General features: G+C 43.1%; 1 protein-coding gene and 1 long non-coding RNA gene across 3 annotated transcripts in view; one reads left to right on the top strand and one right to left on the bottom strand.

The window, feature by feature from the left end:
• Nucleotides 1-200: 200 nt before the first annotated feature.
• LOC119855854 lies at nt 201-6,031 on the bottom strand. Its single transcript, XR_005293048.2, has 3 exons — nt 5,762-6,031; nt 3,735-4,031; nt 201-2,342 (listed from the first exon to the last, which is right to left on the bottom strand). It is a non-coding gene; the product is annotated as an uncharacterized LOC119855854 (long non-coding RNA).
• Nucleotides 6,032-6,140: 109 nt separating this feature from the next.
• FEM1C (fem-1 homolog C) overlaps nt 6,141-15,860 on the top strand; it is a 30,599-nt gene continuing 20,879 nt past the window's right edge. Inside the window, exons 1-2 of one of the 2 annotated variants that reach the window (XM_038403308.2) lie at nt 6,141-6,349; nt 7,170-7,886. In XM_038403308.2, coding sequence (XP_038259236.1) covers nt 7,343-7,886 — 544 coding nt within the window. In that variant the 5' untranslated portion in view covers nt 6,141-6,349; nt 7,170-7,342. The remainder of the gene's footprint in view (nt 6,350-7,169; nt 7,887-15,860) is intronic. The other variant, XR_006281766.1, reaches the window with a different exon arrangement.

The raw sequence follows: 15,860 nt of genomic DNA, 5'->3' as shown, positions 1-15,860 counted from the left end.
CTTGTCTTTCTTGAGTTCTCTTCTAATGTCACACATTTGTAGTGTTTCATTTGTGACCCAAGATTTTGTCTTCTTATGGTGTTTCCCAAGCATGTCCATTGCTGCCTCATTCATTACTGCATTGAAATTGTTGATCATTGTTTCTAAGTTAATCATACTTATCTGTAAAACTGGTTTAATGTGTAAAATTGTAGCATTAAACAAACAGATTGTAGGTTTTCTCCCAACCTCCCCCCACCCATTTTAAATATAAAGTACAACAGCATGAAATCAGACAGCAATATATTGTTATAACTTCCAAGCAGGCTGGAAGAATTTGGGCAGAAAGTGGTCAAAGAGAGCCAGTGAAGAATTTCCCTTATGCAGAGGAACTCTCAGCTGTTATAAAACTAGCAGAGAGGACTCCACTGACTCCTGTGTTATTTGTGCCCTTATCCCTAGGGGCAACTGTTTAATAATATAGGTGGTATAAAAACATATAGCTTCTTTTACATTTCACATGTGCCCAAACCTAACAGTGTTTGCATTTTTTGATCTGCTTTAAAAATTACTTCAGGCACAAACAGATAAGAGAATAGAAGATTCTGCTTGCTGTAGCTAGGACATATCCAGCATCTACTTCAGGTGGTGGTGGCACAAAATATATAGTCTGTAATTTACCCATGGTTTTCACAGGTGAGTGTGTTAATTAGTGAAGTTAGAATCTCCAGTAGCTAGACATGGAACTAACTCTCTTAGTCTCCTGGGACAAGGAGGATTACTTCACCCAGGTCTCTATGTCCTTTGGGCTCTGACTAGCATCCACTAGGACTGAAGAAATGGCAGCAAATAAGAAAGGATATTAAATTCCAGTTTCTGCCCCCCTGCCATCACAATTGCTCTCCCAAAAAGTTTTCAAAAATATACTCTTGAAGAGCTCTCCCACTGATTCATGCATTTCAGAGCCTGGCACCTCATCAGTTGTAGTACTATGGCCTAAGTTTTTGTTCTTACATTATTATTATTTCTGGGGAAACAAACAATCAAAAAATAAAAAACCTCCACCTTCTTTAAGCTGGAATTAAGGTTATAGGTACAAACTTACTTTCAGCTGCTAACTCACATTAAAAGAAGCTAAAAATACCTTAAGTATTTTCCTTTATCATTACTTTTCATGTAACCGATTGCTGTAGTTGCCACAGGGATAATATACAATCATAAATGGTAGACAAGATGTCTGGCAATTGAAAACAGAACAGTACGTATCTACAAGGCACACTCTATTAATATGTAGAACATGTTATCAGGGACCCCCTGATTTAGAGAATGAATAAATGCGAGACCAAGAATAACTCAGGGTGAGAAGGAACCCAGTGGCAGTGATGGAAATTATCACTTCACATGCTCTTGCTAACACCTATCTACAGCAAGAATACTGGGAGCATATCAGAGGAAAGAACACAGTGTGTCTCATAAAACTTTAAATTGAGGTCTTGAAGGGTGAAGTGGTAACCCCTGAATCTGTTCGTAGGATGGCTTGAGGTACAATAGACTAATACATTAGTCTGGAGAACAGCAAAATACATTAGATACAGCAAAATGGCTTTGGTAGATCCATTCTAGGTCCTAGTGGATCCAGATCACAGTAACTTTAATACAATTTGGCATGATTACTGGTCTCTGTTTTCTAGAAACAGAAGGCCACGCATTGCAAGTCAGGTACAATCTCAAAGGAATAGTGTGAAAGCTCAGGAATGGAATATCAGGGGATGATACAGGTCAGTATTTAGCAGGATTCTGAGAAATATACCTACAGCCCTATAAATTCTTCACTTTCATGAATACTACATTTATAAAGGTATTGAAAGAATTTAAAAAGATATATGGATGCTTACCTATGGAAAAGAACTATGCATGGGAGAAAAGGATAGCAGAAGGACTCCACACAGGTTGCCACTGCCATTTTCTTTCTTTCTTTCATTCATTCATTCATTCATTCATTCAAAGTCTGCACTCAGGATTTTTCAATTATTTTCTAAATTGTCAAGACAAATCCATTATTTCCCTCAGAAACTCGCTGCAACATTCCTCCAGTCTTATTTATACAATGACAGTTCTGTGTCTACAGTTTCTTACAATCCAGTGAAGCAATGCTGGGTGTAGTACTTACTACCATTATTATTCCCTCAGACGTCAACGGGACCACTTAAAGCAGTGTACAATGGCTCAGTCCTACAATGAGTTTCATGCAAGCACCGAGGTCTTCCCAAGCAGGGTTCATTACTGGATCAGGGCCTCTGAGGAGTAGGATGTGTGTGAAAGATGATGTCCTTCATTTTCTCCAGGTGATCATGTGGAATACTCTAAAAATTAGAAGACAAGACCTACTAGTTTCAGAGTAGCAGCCGTGTTAGTCTGTATTCGCAAAAAGAAAAGGAGTACTTGTGGCACCTTAGAGACTAACAAATTTATTAGAGCATAAGCTTTCGTGAGCTACAGCTCACTTCATCGGATCCGATGAAGTGAGCTGTAGCTCACGAAAGCTTATGCTCTAATAAATTTGTTAGTCTCTAAGGTGCCACAAGTACTCCTTTTCTTTTTGCGAAGACCTACTAGGTTACCTTATCTATCTCCCTGCCAGCACAGAACTGTTCCCTACAGTATATTCTTTGTATACACAATCTACAATCTAGACTGTACAGTATACAGTCTAACTTTAAATGAATAAAGCTGTAGACTTCCACAAACTTAGACGATTATTCCAATTCAATCGAACCTCATTACCAAAAGATCGTTGTTGATATTAAGCATATATTTTCCTTTGCTTAATTTCATCCCATTACTGCTCATGAAAACCCCTGAACCACCTTAAATATTCCTTCCCTCTCTTTCAATATTGTAGACAGTTCTATATTCCCCGTACTCCTACTTAGGCCTAATTTAGCAATTAGCCAAGCTATAGATATTTACTTCTTTTAATCTTGCCTCATACATTAATACAACTAGGCCCTTAATAATTTTAATTGTTCTTCTCTGAATTCCCTCCAATTTGTTTTAATCTTTCTGGTTCCAGGGTTCACAGAAATGTAATCAGAATTATAGGTGTGGTCTCACAAGTGCTGTTTACAAAGGAACTAACACCAGCCTGGTCTATGATATGTTGCCTTCTTTATTGCCACTATATTGCATTACAAACTGATATCTACATTACGTCCGTTGTCTCCCATAGGTCTTTTTTTGGTTTCACTACCATGTATCTATCCCCATCCCTTCTGTGGCTTACAGATAACACATTGGGTTATTACCTGGGTTGCCCCTATTCCCTTGTTCAAATGCAACCTTGTATCTTGAATAGGCCTGATTCTATTCCCACTGAAGCTAATGGAAGCAGCATTGGTCCTGTATCTGCTCCTGTCCCTCTTCTGTTTCCTTACCTCCGCCCTAGCCCCATGTCCCTCTCAGATTCTTAAAGGGGATCAACCGGCCACCCTAATCCTACCCTTCTCAATGCGCTCAAAAGAAAGTACTTCCACACCTTGAGTGAGGAGAGTATCTTGTTCCCTGCCCACTCTACCTCACCCAATTGCTGGACAATCTACATGGAGCCATTGTGGCCTCTGTTCTACTTCTGATCCACCCAATGGCTTGACACAATCCCCTGCTGCTTCTTGGTGTGAGAAAATGCAACAGGGTGAGATTGGCAGGAGGGGAGGTTCTCGGTGTGTTCACGAGAGCGATGACTATCTCTTTCTTACCTAGCATTGCATTCTTCAGAAGTCCCAGGTTAGCCGGCCATTTCTGATGGAGCAAACAAATCAGGCTAGCCATTATCCTCAAGGCTAACAAGCATTTCTGAATTCTGAGGATCCAAGTTTGCCATTTTTCGGGATTTATCTGGTGGAACAAATTCCACTGTGTCATAGCATTACCTCATGATGGTTACCTCATCCTGGGTGATTCCCTATCCACGATAAATTCAGAATTTGTAAATGTCCTTCAAGTGGATCTCCAAGATATGGGACAGACCTGCACAATTCAGAACAGGTAGTAGCCTATCAACAAAATAGACAATATTGAGAAAGAGAATGTGTAAATGCAAATGTTTCTACATGTATCAGAGATGCCAACCCTCCCTTATTTTTAGTAATCCTCTCAATTTTTTTACATGTTATTATAAAATTACTAACAGGATTAAATCTACTAATTTTGCAAGCACACACATATTTTATATATGTAATAGGTGTACTGGTCACTCGTCACCACTCAGGTCCAATGAACTCAGCAAACAGCGCTGCAGCTGCAAGGTTGTTTTTCTCTGCCGCCCCTGTGGCACATGTACAGACTGTGCAGTGAGGGTCTGATGGGAAGCAAGCTGTGCCAAATGGGTTGGGGCACTGCTTGATTCACCATCCAAGCCACAGGCTGCTCTCTTAACTACCCCATGTAGACCGTGCTGAACTATGTTAACACGCTCTCGGTAGCTAGAGCATGCCAGCAGGGGAAGCTGGGGTGCAGGAGAAGGAAAGAGGGAACATGATAGGAAGAACAGAGGAGAATCATCTCAGGAAGGGGGTCCAAGCCTGTGACTGGTCAAGGTAATTAAGGGCTCTAGGCAGCATAAAAAAGCAGCTTTCCTAGCGCTGATTCTCCCCTTCTCCTTGTTTGGGGGTGAGGGTCAGGTGCACACAAGGGGGCAGCTGGGAAGGAGCCAAGACCCCACTTGGCCATAGACAGGGATGCGGGGAGGTCCTGGTTTCTGTGGGAAGAGGGGAGGAAAGGGGTGGGTGTGGTCTAAGCAGCCTCCAATTCCCTCCCTACTTTTTTCATAAATATCCCTAAGTCTCAGAACAAGGCTGGCATTGTAGCATCCACTTGGAATTACAACAGAGCCTCACTATTTAAATAAATTTGTTAGTCTCTAAGGTGCCACAAGTACTCCTTTTATTTTTACTTTTTAAAGTGTAGTTAATTCTATGAAAGGTGCCAGATTGATAGCCCCAGAAGCTGCAGAGGCAAGTGTATGGATAGCAGCAGTGCAAACTTCCCCATGTTGCCCCACACTAACATTCTCCAATCATGATGTGAAAAGACCACTTCTAGGGCTAAGAAGAGAGTTTACTTTCTATGCTCTTTCAAATCCAGCCTCCTGCAAAGGCTGCTAACAAAGCTGACAGTCAGCACCTCCCCAGTTCCGTGAGCCATCCAGTCCCCTCACTGCATGCAGGCTTGCTTGAGTGCAATCCTGGATTCACATAGTGGCTAAACACACTGATAGTCACTACGCAAAATTCCAGAGGAACAGTCCAACACGATTAGGGTGACCATATATCCCATTTTGGCTGAGACAGTCCCTTTTTAAAGGCCTGTACCAGCTGTCCTGACTTTTTTGGCAAAACTGGCATTTGTCCCATTTGTGCTTGCCAACTGATTTTCAGTTGGCAAGAGCAAACGACAAATACACAGGTGGGTGGCGGGGGATCTTGGACCTGGGTCCCGCATGCGGAACGGAGGAGAGGGAGGCCTTAGGCTGGTCCTGTGAATGCAGGAGGCGAGTGGGGGCGGAGGGGGGAGGGGCTTGGGCCAGCCCTGTGCAGTGTTTCGTTTTCCCTTTGGGAAAATATGGTCACCCTAAACCCAATGCTCAGCTCCTACATTTCTGTTGCCTCTGTAGCTCTCAAAGCACTTTACAAAGGTGGAAAATCATCATTTTTCAGAAGGGGGAAACTGAGGCAGAGAGGGCTTAGGATGGAGCATGGCCTTGTCAGACCCCTCTCGTCCTTACCACACAGGGGTGCTGGAACAATTTGTATAGTGGGGGGTGCTGAGAGCCATTGACTCAAACTGTGGTTTGATGATCACCACTTCGAGCGGGGGTTGCTGCAGCCCCCGCTCCCTTGGCTCTAGCACCTCCGCTACCACAGGTCGGCTTCTGTATCCAGCGAGGGAGGCAGCACACGCGGCTCCACTGGACGCCCATTAGCCCCCTGGCGAGCTGCGGCTACGCGGGGAAGGCTCAGGCCGGCTGTAGCGAAACTTAAGCACCCTCGGCTCACAGCGAAACAACTCCCCACCTCTCTGCGCGCTCTCAGCCTAGCTTGAGCCAGGCTAAGCCCCGCCCCCCACGCGGCAGTCCGCCGCTCTTAGTGGCTGGCTGGGCAGTGGCCCCTTCCCTATTGGGGCTCCTGACAGAGGACACGAGACAGCGCGTTCGGCTGCGCCTGGGCGCTGGGCTGGGCGCTCGCCGAGACTCGTTGCTGTGGGGACTCGCCTGTCATGGAGGAGCTGGATGGGGCGCAGGTCGCGGCGGAGGCTTCCCGGTGAAGGCGGCTCCGGGGAGAGGGAGCCGGCGGGGCGTCCGCGCCTGGGGAAGGTAGCTCGGAGCCTGTTCTGGGCGGGCGGGGTCCCCGGGCCCCAGCCGACAGGGAGGCAGGTCCGGGGGCGCTGGCGCGGGGCTGGGAACCTGCCTGGGAAGGGGCGACGCGGGGCCAGGACGGGGGGCGGCGGGACTGCCTGCCCCGGGCGGGTGCGGAACCGAGGTCGGTCTCGTTCCCCTTGCCTGGTCCCAGCAGTGCCCCCGCGGGCGGTGAGCCGGGTGCATCGGCTCGGTCCGGGGGCTGCTTGGCGGAGGAGCCAGGCCAGAGAGAGAGGTCGGCGGCTCCTTGCCCGGGCTCGCTCCGGCAGAAGTTGGTGGAGCTGCCGCGGCTCCTTATACAGGCGGCGCAGAGGGGGGTTTTCCTGCAACCCGTGTGAATGAGACAGGGGGAGGATCGGCGCTCACTCCCGCCAGCCTCCCGAGAGGGGGCGCTCCCCAAAGCCCGGGGAAGCCCCCGAAGGTGGCACTTCCTTTCCTCGCGGGAGAATTGGTGCCGTGTACAGCACAGGCAGTGGGCGGTCATTTAGTGCAGTGGTTTTTCAGGCTTTTTTCCTTTGCGGATTACTACAAAAAACTCGAATGGAGGCCTGGGCCCCTTTGGGAATCTTAGACGGTCTGGGGACCCCCAGGGGTCTGCGGAGCACAGATTGGAAATCACTGTTCGACCTCTTTTCTCGGCCCCCTTAGTCATAGTCCACGGACCCTCCCAGGGTTGAAACCCGCTGATGTAGTGTATTAAAGAGGTTAAAAAAGAAAAAAAAAAAAAAAAAAAAAAAAAACTAAACGCCAGCCATTTCAGTTTTCTTTTCTCTTACAGATTGTTGAGCACAGTCTGTGCTCTGAATTGTTAGGACCGAAGATCAGAGTCTTCATGTTTGTTCACAGAGATAACACAGATCTAAGAAAAGGGTGTGGGTCTTCTGTTTGGACTCTGTAGTTCCAGTAGTCCCATTATCTGTGACACTGAAGGATAAAAGCGGCACAGACTAAATGGATCTAAAGACAGCAGTGTTCAATGCAGCTCGCGATGGCAAACTGCGGCTCCTTGCAAAGTTACTGGCAAACAAAACCAAAGAAGAGGTGGCCTTGCTGATGTCTGAAAAAACTAGTGGTGCTACACCACTTTTAATGGCAGCCCGTTATGGACATCTTGATATGGTGGAATACTTGCTGGAGCATTGCTGTGCTTCTATAGAAGTTGGTGGCTCTGTGAATTTTGATGGTGAAACCATTGAGGGGGCTCCTCCATTATGGGCAGCTTCTGCTGCTGGTCATTTGAAGGTAGTCCAATGTCTGTTGGATCATGGCGCATCTGTGAACAACACAACACTGACAAATTCAACCCCACTTAGGGCAGCCTGTTTTGATGGGCACCTGGAAATAGTAAAGTACCTTGTGGAGCATAAAGCTGATTTGGAAGTATCAAACCGACATGGGCACACATGCCTGATGATCTCATGTTACAAAGGACACAAAGAAATTGCTCAGTACTTGCTTGAAAAAGGTGCTGATGTTAATAGAAAAAGTGTTAAAGGTAAGCTCAATATCCTATTTTTCTTGTAGCAAAGTTCCTGAGACTAGTTGTTACTTTTTTTTTTTTTTTTTTTTTTTTTTTTTTTTTTTTTTGGTAGGAGACCCAAAATGTTCATCTGACTTCATAATGTAAATTGTTCAAAGTGCTATCAAGAAGTTTAAATTATAGTGTTATGTTTATAGTTTGTATGTAGTTTTGAAAGTTTTTCAGTTTGATCTTCCAGTGTACCTGCTAGTTCACTACTTAAAAAGAACAAGTTATTAAATTTCATTCTAAATCAACAAGTTTTAATTTATAAACCCCAGTTGTTAAAAGATCTTGCTACATAGAGTCATACTCCTGCCTAAAGTGTGTATGTAAAAAAACTAACCGGCTTTTTGCTGAAAAGGTAATGGATCATGTGATAACTTTTTTTAAATAGATAAACTTGTATTGGCAAAACAAATATATTGTGCATTGAATAACATTCACTGGCCTGCACTGTTAAGATCAGAATAGGGAAATGGAGGAAGTCTTTTCTATCTTTAAAATTTCCACCCCGATTCTTCAATTCTTCAGTTGATCTATTAGCTACAGTAACTAAGAAATGGAAATCAGCGTAAAAAATAAGGACCAGTGTGAGTGTGATCATGCCAAAAAAGAGAGTTTCGGTAAACTGGTGCTGTTATCGCAACAGATGTCTTTTTGCTTCTGTTTACAATGGTCCTGGCACTATTGTTCAAAGTGAAGACTTCTGCCTTTTTGCTTCGATCATAGTTGCATGGACCTCTTGTTCTAACTTGGGCATGTTGCTGCTTTTTAATTGCATCACCAGCGCATGTACTAATGTTGTATTGACTCACAAGGTGTATTGGTTAGTGCAGACTGCCACACATTTTTAACCACGGAAAGATGGTCTGTGTTTGGACATTCTGATATATGTCAAGGGTATTTCCCCTCAAAGCCTGTGTATGACATAGCCAGAAACAGGAATTAGAAGTACTACTTTTATTGTTAACAGTTTCCCAAACATGAAATATAATTTGACAATTTATACCTTTCTAGTTTATAGTTTATGGTGTGATATCTTTAGTACTTGTTAGCAGAAAAAAAGATGAACACCTAAATGACACTTTAACTGAAACAATGTGGGTGAGGTAATATCTTTTATTGAACCAACTTCTGTTCATGAAGGAGACAAGTTTTCGAGCTTCCCAGAGCTCTTCTTCAGATCTGGAGAAGGTAACCAGAGTGTCACAGCTAAGTATAAGGTGGGACAGATTGGTAAGCATAATGACTTAACACATGTTGCAAGAAACCACTTCAAATGAAGTGGGAATTAACACCTCTGCTTATCTGTTCTGCCAACACAAGTTGATGCACTAAAAGATATTACCTCACTACCTTGTCTCTCATATCCTGGGACCAACATGGATGCAAGAGCACTGCAAATATTCGTTAACTTAAAAACATGCTGTAGAACTGAAAATATGTAGGGAGTAATATAAAGAAAGCTAAATGCTAATTGGTGATAGAAATATGAGATAGATATATATAGTGGGCAGAATGTAATAACTTACTTCTGCTTCTAAGAAGAATAACTTCCAAGCCCCACTCATGAGTCACCATGGACTTGTGTATTGTTCCAATTATTTACTGGGAGTGATTACCACACAGCTGCGTAAAGGCCTGATGTATCATAAAAGCACCTATTTAGGCCACCCCTTTTTCTCTCTCTGCCAGTGGACTGTTAATGGTCTCAAATTTACTGGTTTCAGAGTAGCAGCCGTGTTAGTCTGTATTCGCAAAAAGAAAAGGAGTACTTGTGGCACCTTAGAGACTAACAAATTTATTAGAGCATAAGCTTTCGTGAGCTACAGCTCACTTCATCGGATGCATTTGGTGGAAAAAACAGAGGAGAGATTTATATACACACACACAGAGAACATGAAACAATGGGTTTATCATACACACTGTAAGGAGAGTGATCACTTAAGATAAGCCATCACCAACAGCGGGGGGGGAAGGAGGAAAACCTTTCATGGTGACAAGCAGGTAGGCTAATTCCAGCAGTTAACAAGAATATCAGAGGAACAGTGGGGGGTGGGGTGGGAGGGAGAAATACCATGGGGAAATTGTTTTACTTTGTGTAATGACTCATCCATTCCCAGTCTCTATTCAAGCCTAAGTTAATTGTATCCAGTTTGCAAATTAATTCCAATTCAGCAGTCTCTCGTTGGAGTCTGTTTTTGAAGCTTTTTTGTTGAAGGATAGCCACTCTTAGGTCTGTGATCGAGTGACCAGAGAGATTGAAGTGTTCTCCAACTGGTTTTTGAATGTTATAATTCTTGACGTCTGATTTGTGTCCATTCATTCTTTTACGTAGAGACTGTCCAGTTTGGCCAATGTACATGGCAGAGGGGCATTGCTGGCACATGATGGCATATATCACATTGGTAGATGCGCAGGTGAACGAGCCTCTGATAGTGTGGCTGATGTGATTAGGCCCTATGATGGTATCCCCTGAATAGATATGTGGACAGAGTTGGCAACGGGCTTTGTTGCAAGGATAGGTTCCTGGGTTAGTGGTTCTGTTGTGTGGTGTGTGGTTGCTGGTGAGTATTTGCTTCAGATTGGGGGGCTGTCTGTAAGCAAGGACTGGTCTGTCTCCCAAGATCTGAGAGAGCGATGGCTCGTCCTTCAGGATAGGTTGTAGATCCTTGATGATGCGTTGGAGGGGTTTTAGTTGGGGGCTGAAGGTGATGGCTAGTGGCGTTCTGTTGTTTTCTTTGTTGGGCCTGTCCTGTAGTAGGTGACTTCTGGGTACTCTTCTGGCTCTGTCAATCTGTTTCTTCACTTCAGCAGGTGGGTATTGTAGTTGTAGGAATGCATGATAGAGATCTTGTAGGTGTTTGTCTCTGTCTGAGGGGTTGGAGCAAATGCGGTTATATCGTAGCGCTTGGCTGTAGACAATGGATCGAGTGGTATGATCTGGATGAAAGCTAGAGGCATGTAGGTAGGAATAGCGGTCAGTAGGTTTCCGATATAGGGTGGTGTTTATGTGACCATCGCTTATTAGCACCGTAGTGTCCAGGAAGTGGATCTCTTGTGTGGACTGGTCCAGGCTGAGGTTGATGGTGGGATGGAAATTGTTGAAATCATGGTGGAATTCCTCAAGAGCTTCTTTTCCATGGGTCCAGATGATGAAGATGTCATCAATGTAGCGCAAGTAGAGTAGGGGCATTAGGGGACGAGAGCTGAGGAAGCGTTGTTCTAAGTCAGCCATAAAAATGTTGGCATACTGTGGGGCCATGCGGGTACCCATCGCAGTGCCGCTGATTTGAAGGTATACATTGTCACCAAATGTGAAATAGTTATGGGTGAGGACAAAGTCACAAAGTTCTGCCACCAGGTTAGCCGTGACAGTATCGGGGATACTGTTCCTGACGGCTTGTAGTCCATCTTTGTGTGGAATGTTGGTGTAGAGGGCTTCTACATCCATAGTGGCTAGGATGGTGTTTTTAGGAAGATCACCAATGGACTGTAGTTTCCTCAGGAAATCGGTGGTGTCTCGAAGATAGCTGGGAGTGCTGGTAACGAAGGGCCTGAGGAGGGAGTCTACATAGCCAGACAATCCTGCTGTCAGGGTGCCAATGCCTGAGATGATGGGGCGTCCAGGATTTCCAGGTTTATGGATCTTGGGTAGCAGATATATCATCTTTTTTTTTACCAGTATGCAGATATTATTTGTTCTTTGCTCTATTTAAACAACCATCCTACAGACCCCTACCTATAAGCATTTTTTTTCTCTCTGGTCTCAGCTCCTCTATCATTTTAATTTCTTCTCTTCTTCACTTTATTCAGTTCCTGCATGACTCATGACTTAAGCACAACAGTACAAGTCTCACCCCTTCAGCAACACCTAAGAGAGAGAATATTTTGTGAACAGGTGAAGCACACTGCTGGCAAAGGCACTTGGTATCAGAACTCTCTCTATTATGCCAAGTATTCACTTTTCCTATAGTATTGTGTCTCAACCATAATCTAAAGATGAGCGCTTTTAAAGCGATTTTTAAAGTGCTACAGCATAGCTGATCCTTGTGTTATGAAAAAAGTGAGTGTCAGATTGGACTTGTTATTACCCAGTAAAGGCTATTACATTTTTTTTTAAAAAAGTCTGTGTATACATATATAGTGTATTTTTATGTAGTATGCCCTGCCTTTTTTTGCTCTTTGGAAATACTCTACCCATTGCTGATGACATCAAATGGAGACTCTGCTCTCAGCTGTCTACACTGTTCAATATGTCTGTTGAAACAGTATTACATTAACATGCATTAGGGAATTTTTAGTGTGCAACAAAAGGGTCTACATGGGCCAGTTTTTGACCAAACTGTTGGTGAGCTTTAGAATTCACATCCCTCTAGGGCTCAGTGCCATGCTGTGTAGATGAGTCCACAGAATTTTGTAGCTTTCCGAAATTCCTTATTCTGAGTAGAGCTGGAGGGAAGAGAGAATCTGGTCAGGCACATCTTTGGTTCTTTCTCTGATTATATAAGAAAGGGTCAGCTTGATGGTGAGTAGAGAGGCCTCATAGTGGGAGGGAGAGAAAGAAAAGTCCAGTTTGCTGCTTTTTACGGACAAAGAAACCAGTTACTATAGACGTCCCTGTTGCTCTTCTTACAACTACTATGTTCTTTGGATATGTTAATGTTTACTTGTCTCTGCTCACAGGAGGGAGATGTTTAAGGGAGTGTACCTATGAGGGCCTTGTCTACGGGGGGAGATCGATCTAAGTTACGCAATGTCAGCTATTTGAATAACATAGCTGAAGTCGACATACTTAGATCTACTTAATGCGGGGTCCACGCTACGCGATGTCAATTGGAGACGCTCTCCCATTGACTCCCCTTGTGCTTCTTGTTCAGGTGGAGTACAAAAGTTGACGGGAGAACGATTGACAGTCAATTTAGTGGGACTTCATTAGACCCGCTAAATCGACTGCTGGTGAATCGATCTGGGAGCATTGATTCTGGCTGTAGTGTAGATGTAGCCTAAGACTCCTAAATATTATATCTTTGTTAAATGGGGTACCTCTAGAAAGCTGCTGTTATAAGGAGCACTAGAGGCTATCTTTCAGATATTTTCTTGATAACAGGAAGGTGGGGGGCATTTAAATGAACAATTTAAATATATAATTGTGAGTTATAATGTACCATGCATGATTGTCCATTTACCCCTAGGCCCTCACATCTAGAAAAATGACTATGCACTTGTTAGAAAAGAGTATTTTAGGGCTGGGGAAGTTGGGGTGGGTTATAGGATAGGTTCTTAAAGCTCCAAAAATCAGGATGGCAAAAAGTTTCAATGTAAAGATGGATACAGAAGCAGTTAAAAATGATGGATTTCACTGGAATGTGTGAGTAGTCTAGCAATAGCATTCTGGATTACTGAAGCTTAGAAAGTAGAGATTTGGGAAGAGCATATGATGAAGTGCAGTAGTAAAGATAGTAGTAAGTGATTAAGACGTGAGGATTTCTGCTGAATCAAGATCAAGGTAAGAGAAAATGATAACAGTGCCTCATAGGTGGTGATGGCAGTGGGCGAGAAGAAAAAGTTTAAAATGCATGACAGTGCTGTACTATAGAAGATGGCCTATAACTCCGAAATTGAAATTATCCGAGTATTGAATCATCTTGGTTCAAGATGTATTCAGCTTTCACTACTTACCACCATTTTCCAGAATCCTCTTCTACAGTTTCTACAGATTCTTACGGAGGGTAGAGGCAAGAATTCAAATAGTCACAAAGAAACTTGTTTAGAAAGTAAGGGACTATTTTAAAATATTTTATTTAGATCACGCACAAAGTATAGATGAGGGAAAAAATGACAAATAGGACTTGAAAAACCTTTTTGCTCACTCAGTATTGTGTATGGATGAGGGAATATCTACAATTTCTGTAGAACTGAAGTTTTAATTTGAAAAGCAAAACTTCCAAATGTGAACCAATTCAGCACTGTCTTCCTAATTCTGTAGACTGTTCCAGCATAACTACTCTTTGCTTTAGCAGCAACAGGTTGAAATTAACAATACTGTGGTAAGTTTCAGTGGTGTTACATAGAAGCTCCTGGACAGTAGAGGAACTGTCAAGAATCATGTTGCTTGCATTCTGTTGCTTGGGTAAGCTATGAGTAGTAGCACTGGCGTTTTCGTGGTGAGGACCACAAAATCAGGCCCTAAGTGAAGGACAGATCTCCTGGATTTTTCAGGACTGTCCTGCAATTTTGGATGAATTCAGCTGACTTTTCCACTCCGCTGGGAAGAGTGGCAGTGTTTATGTACGCACTAGGCAGCACTCCCTTTCCGGAGTCAGAAACTGGACTCAAGAATCTTGATCCAAACATTTTGCTATTGAATAGTTGTGTAACCCCCTGGCAAAATGTGTGTGGCATGCCTTTCTAGTAGCTGATTAACTACAAGAGTAAACATTTTTTATGCTGAAGTGCTAGTGGTCTCTGCTGATCTCTGAAGGCTGAAGATTCAAATCCTGATGATCCATGTGGGTTCTTTTTAAAACACTAGTTTATTTAATTCTCACAGTAAGAAAACCTTCTGTAAAATATTTTTAATGTTAAAAATATTATAATTGGTCAATTATAAGAACACTCAACAAGGTGTTATATTTTGGTCATTTGTCAATGTTATAGATTGACACGAATAAAGGATGAGGGGGTAGGGTAGTGGAAATTCCACCATCCCTTTTCATTGGCCAGGATATTGGGGTACAGTTGATAGACCCTGTCTAACAGCCATGAGGCTCTGTATGGTGGTTGGGTTGGGAGGGAAAGAGAGCTGCTTCTTCCAAAGGATATGAAAGGTAGTCTGAGAGGAGTCCAGGAACAGCATTCTTACATTTCTCAACAGCTGGGAGTAAGGAGTCTCTTTAACTAAGGCATTGTTCCTGGACCTTACTGGTGGCCTTCCTTTCCGTGTCTCCTCTTTTCCTTCACACCCTTTAATCTCTGGTGAATAGGTGTTTGACAAACTTTTCCCGTCTTACGGGAAAGGGTCATAGAAGAAAGTATAATAATAATAATATATAATTATTAAATTATAATAATAGTAGTGGGTCTGCCAACATGAGAGATTTTTGGGGAAAATCACGTTTTGAAAGCTGTAAATTCTATTATGGCTGCAAATAAGACCTGTAGCATAAGAATGGACCTACTAGGTCAGATCAAAGGTCCATCTAGCCCAGTATCCTGTGTTCCAACTGTGGCCAATGCCAGGTGCCCCAGAGGGAATGAACAGAACAGGTAATCATCAAGTGATCATCCCCTGTCGCCCATTCCCAGCTTCTAGCAAAATCCACAAGATATCAATGATGTAAAATCCAATATAGCAACTGTCTAAATTAACAGAGAGCTGCAGACCTTGTTCAGTTTATTTTCTCCTATGGATATGTATACAGACTTGAATCTTTGGCTAAGTATGAAGACTATATTAAGGTTTTAATTTAGATGGAGACTGAAATGTGTTTAATATTCTCTAACCTGGGGGAAAAAGCAAAATCGCTGTCTCTAAATACCTGTTAGTTCCAGAAATGATGAACTAGGGTAGAGCCACTCTGGTTTCTTCAAAATCAGCATGTGGTGTATTATGTATTAAAAATAATTAACCTAATAGTAAACATCAAGAAGTCTGACAGGTTTGTTTCTCTTCGGGGTTTTCTATCTTGCCTGCTTGCCAAGGTTCATTTTGAAAAACAAGGCTCTGCTTCCTGGGAATAAAGGCCTTGCTCTAAATGTGTTCTGTTTCTTTTTCTTGGTTGTGTTACATGACGCATTGCATTACATTTGTGAGGATATTTTGAGCATGAAGGCTATGTGAAACTAAACCATAGCAGGAATGCATATTAGCCAGCCTAATAAATAGTGAAAGAAGATGCAGTTAAAAGAAGGAAAATGTTTTAATTTGCATTGTGGGGGAAAAAA

Source organism: Dermochelys coriacea, chromosome 5 (assembly GCF_009764565.3).
Source record: "Dermochelys coriacea isolate rDerCor1 chromosome 5, rDerCor1.pri.v4, whole genome shotgun sequence".
Lineage (NCBI taxonomy): Eukaryota > Metazoa > Chordata > Testudines > Dermochelyidae > Dermochelys > Dermochelys coriacea.
The sequence above is the reverse complement of the archived record's forward strand: the minus strand, read 5'-3'. Positions and strand labels throughout refer to the sequence as shown.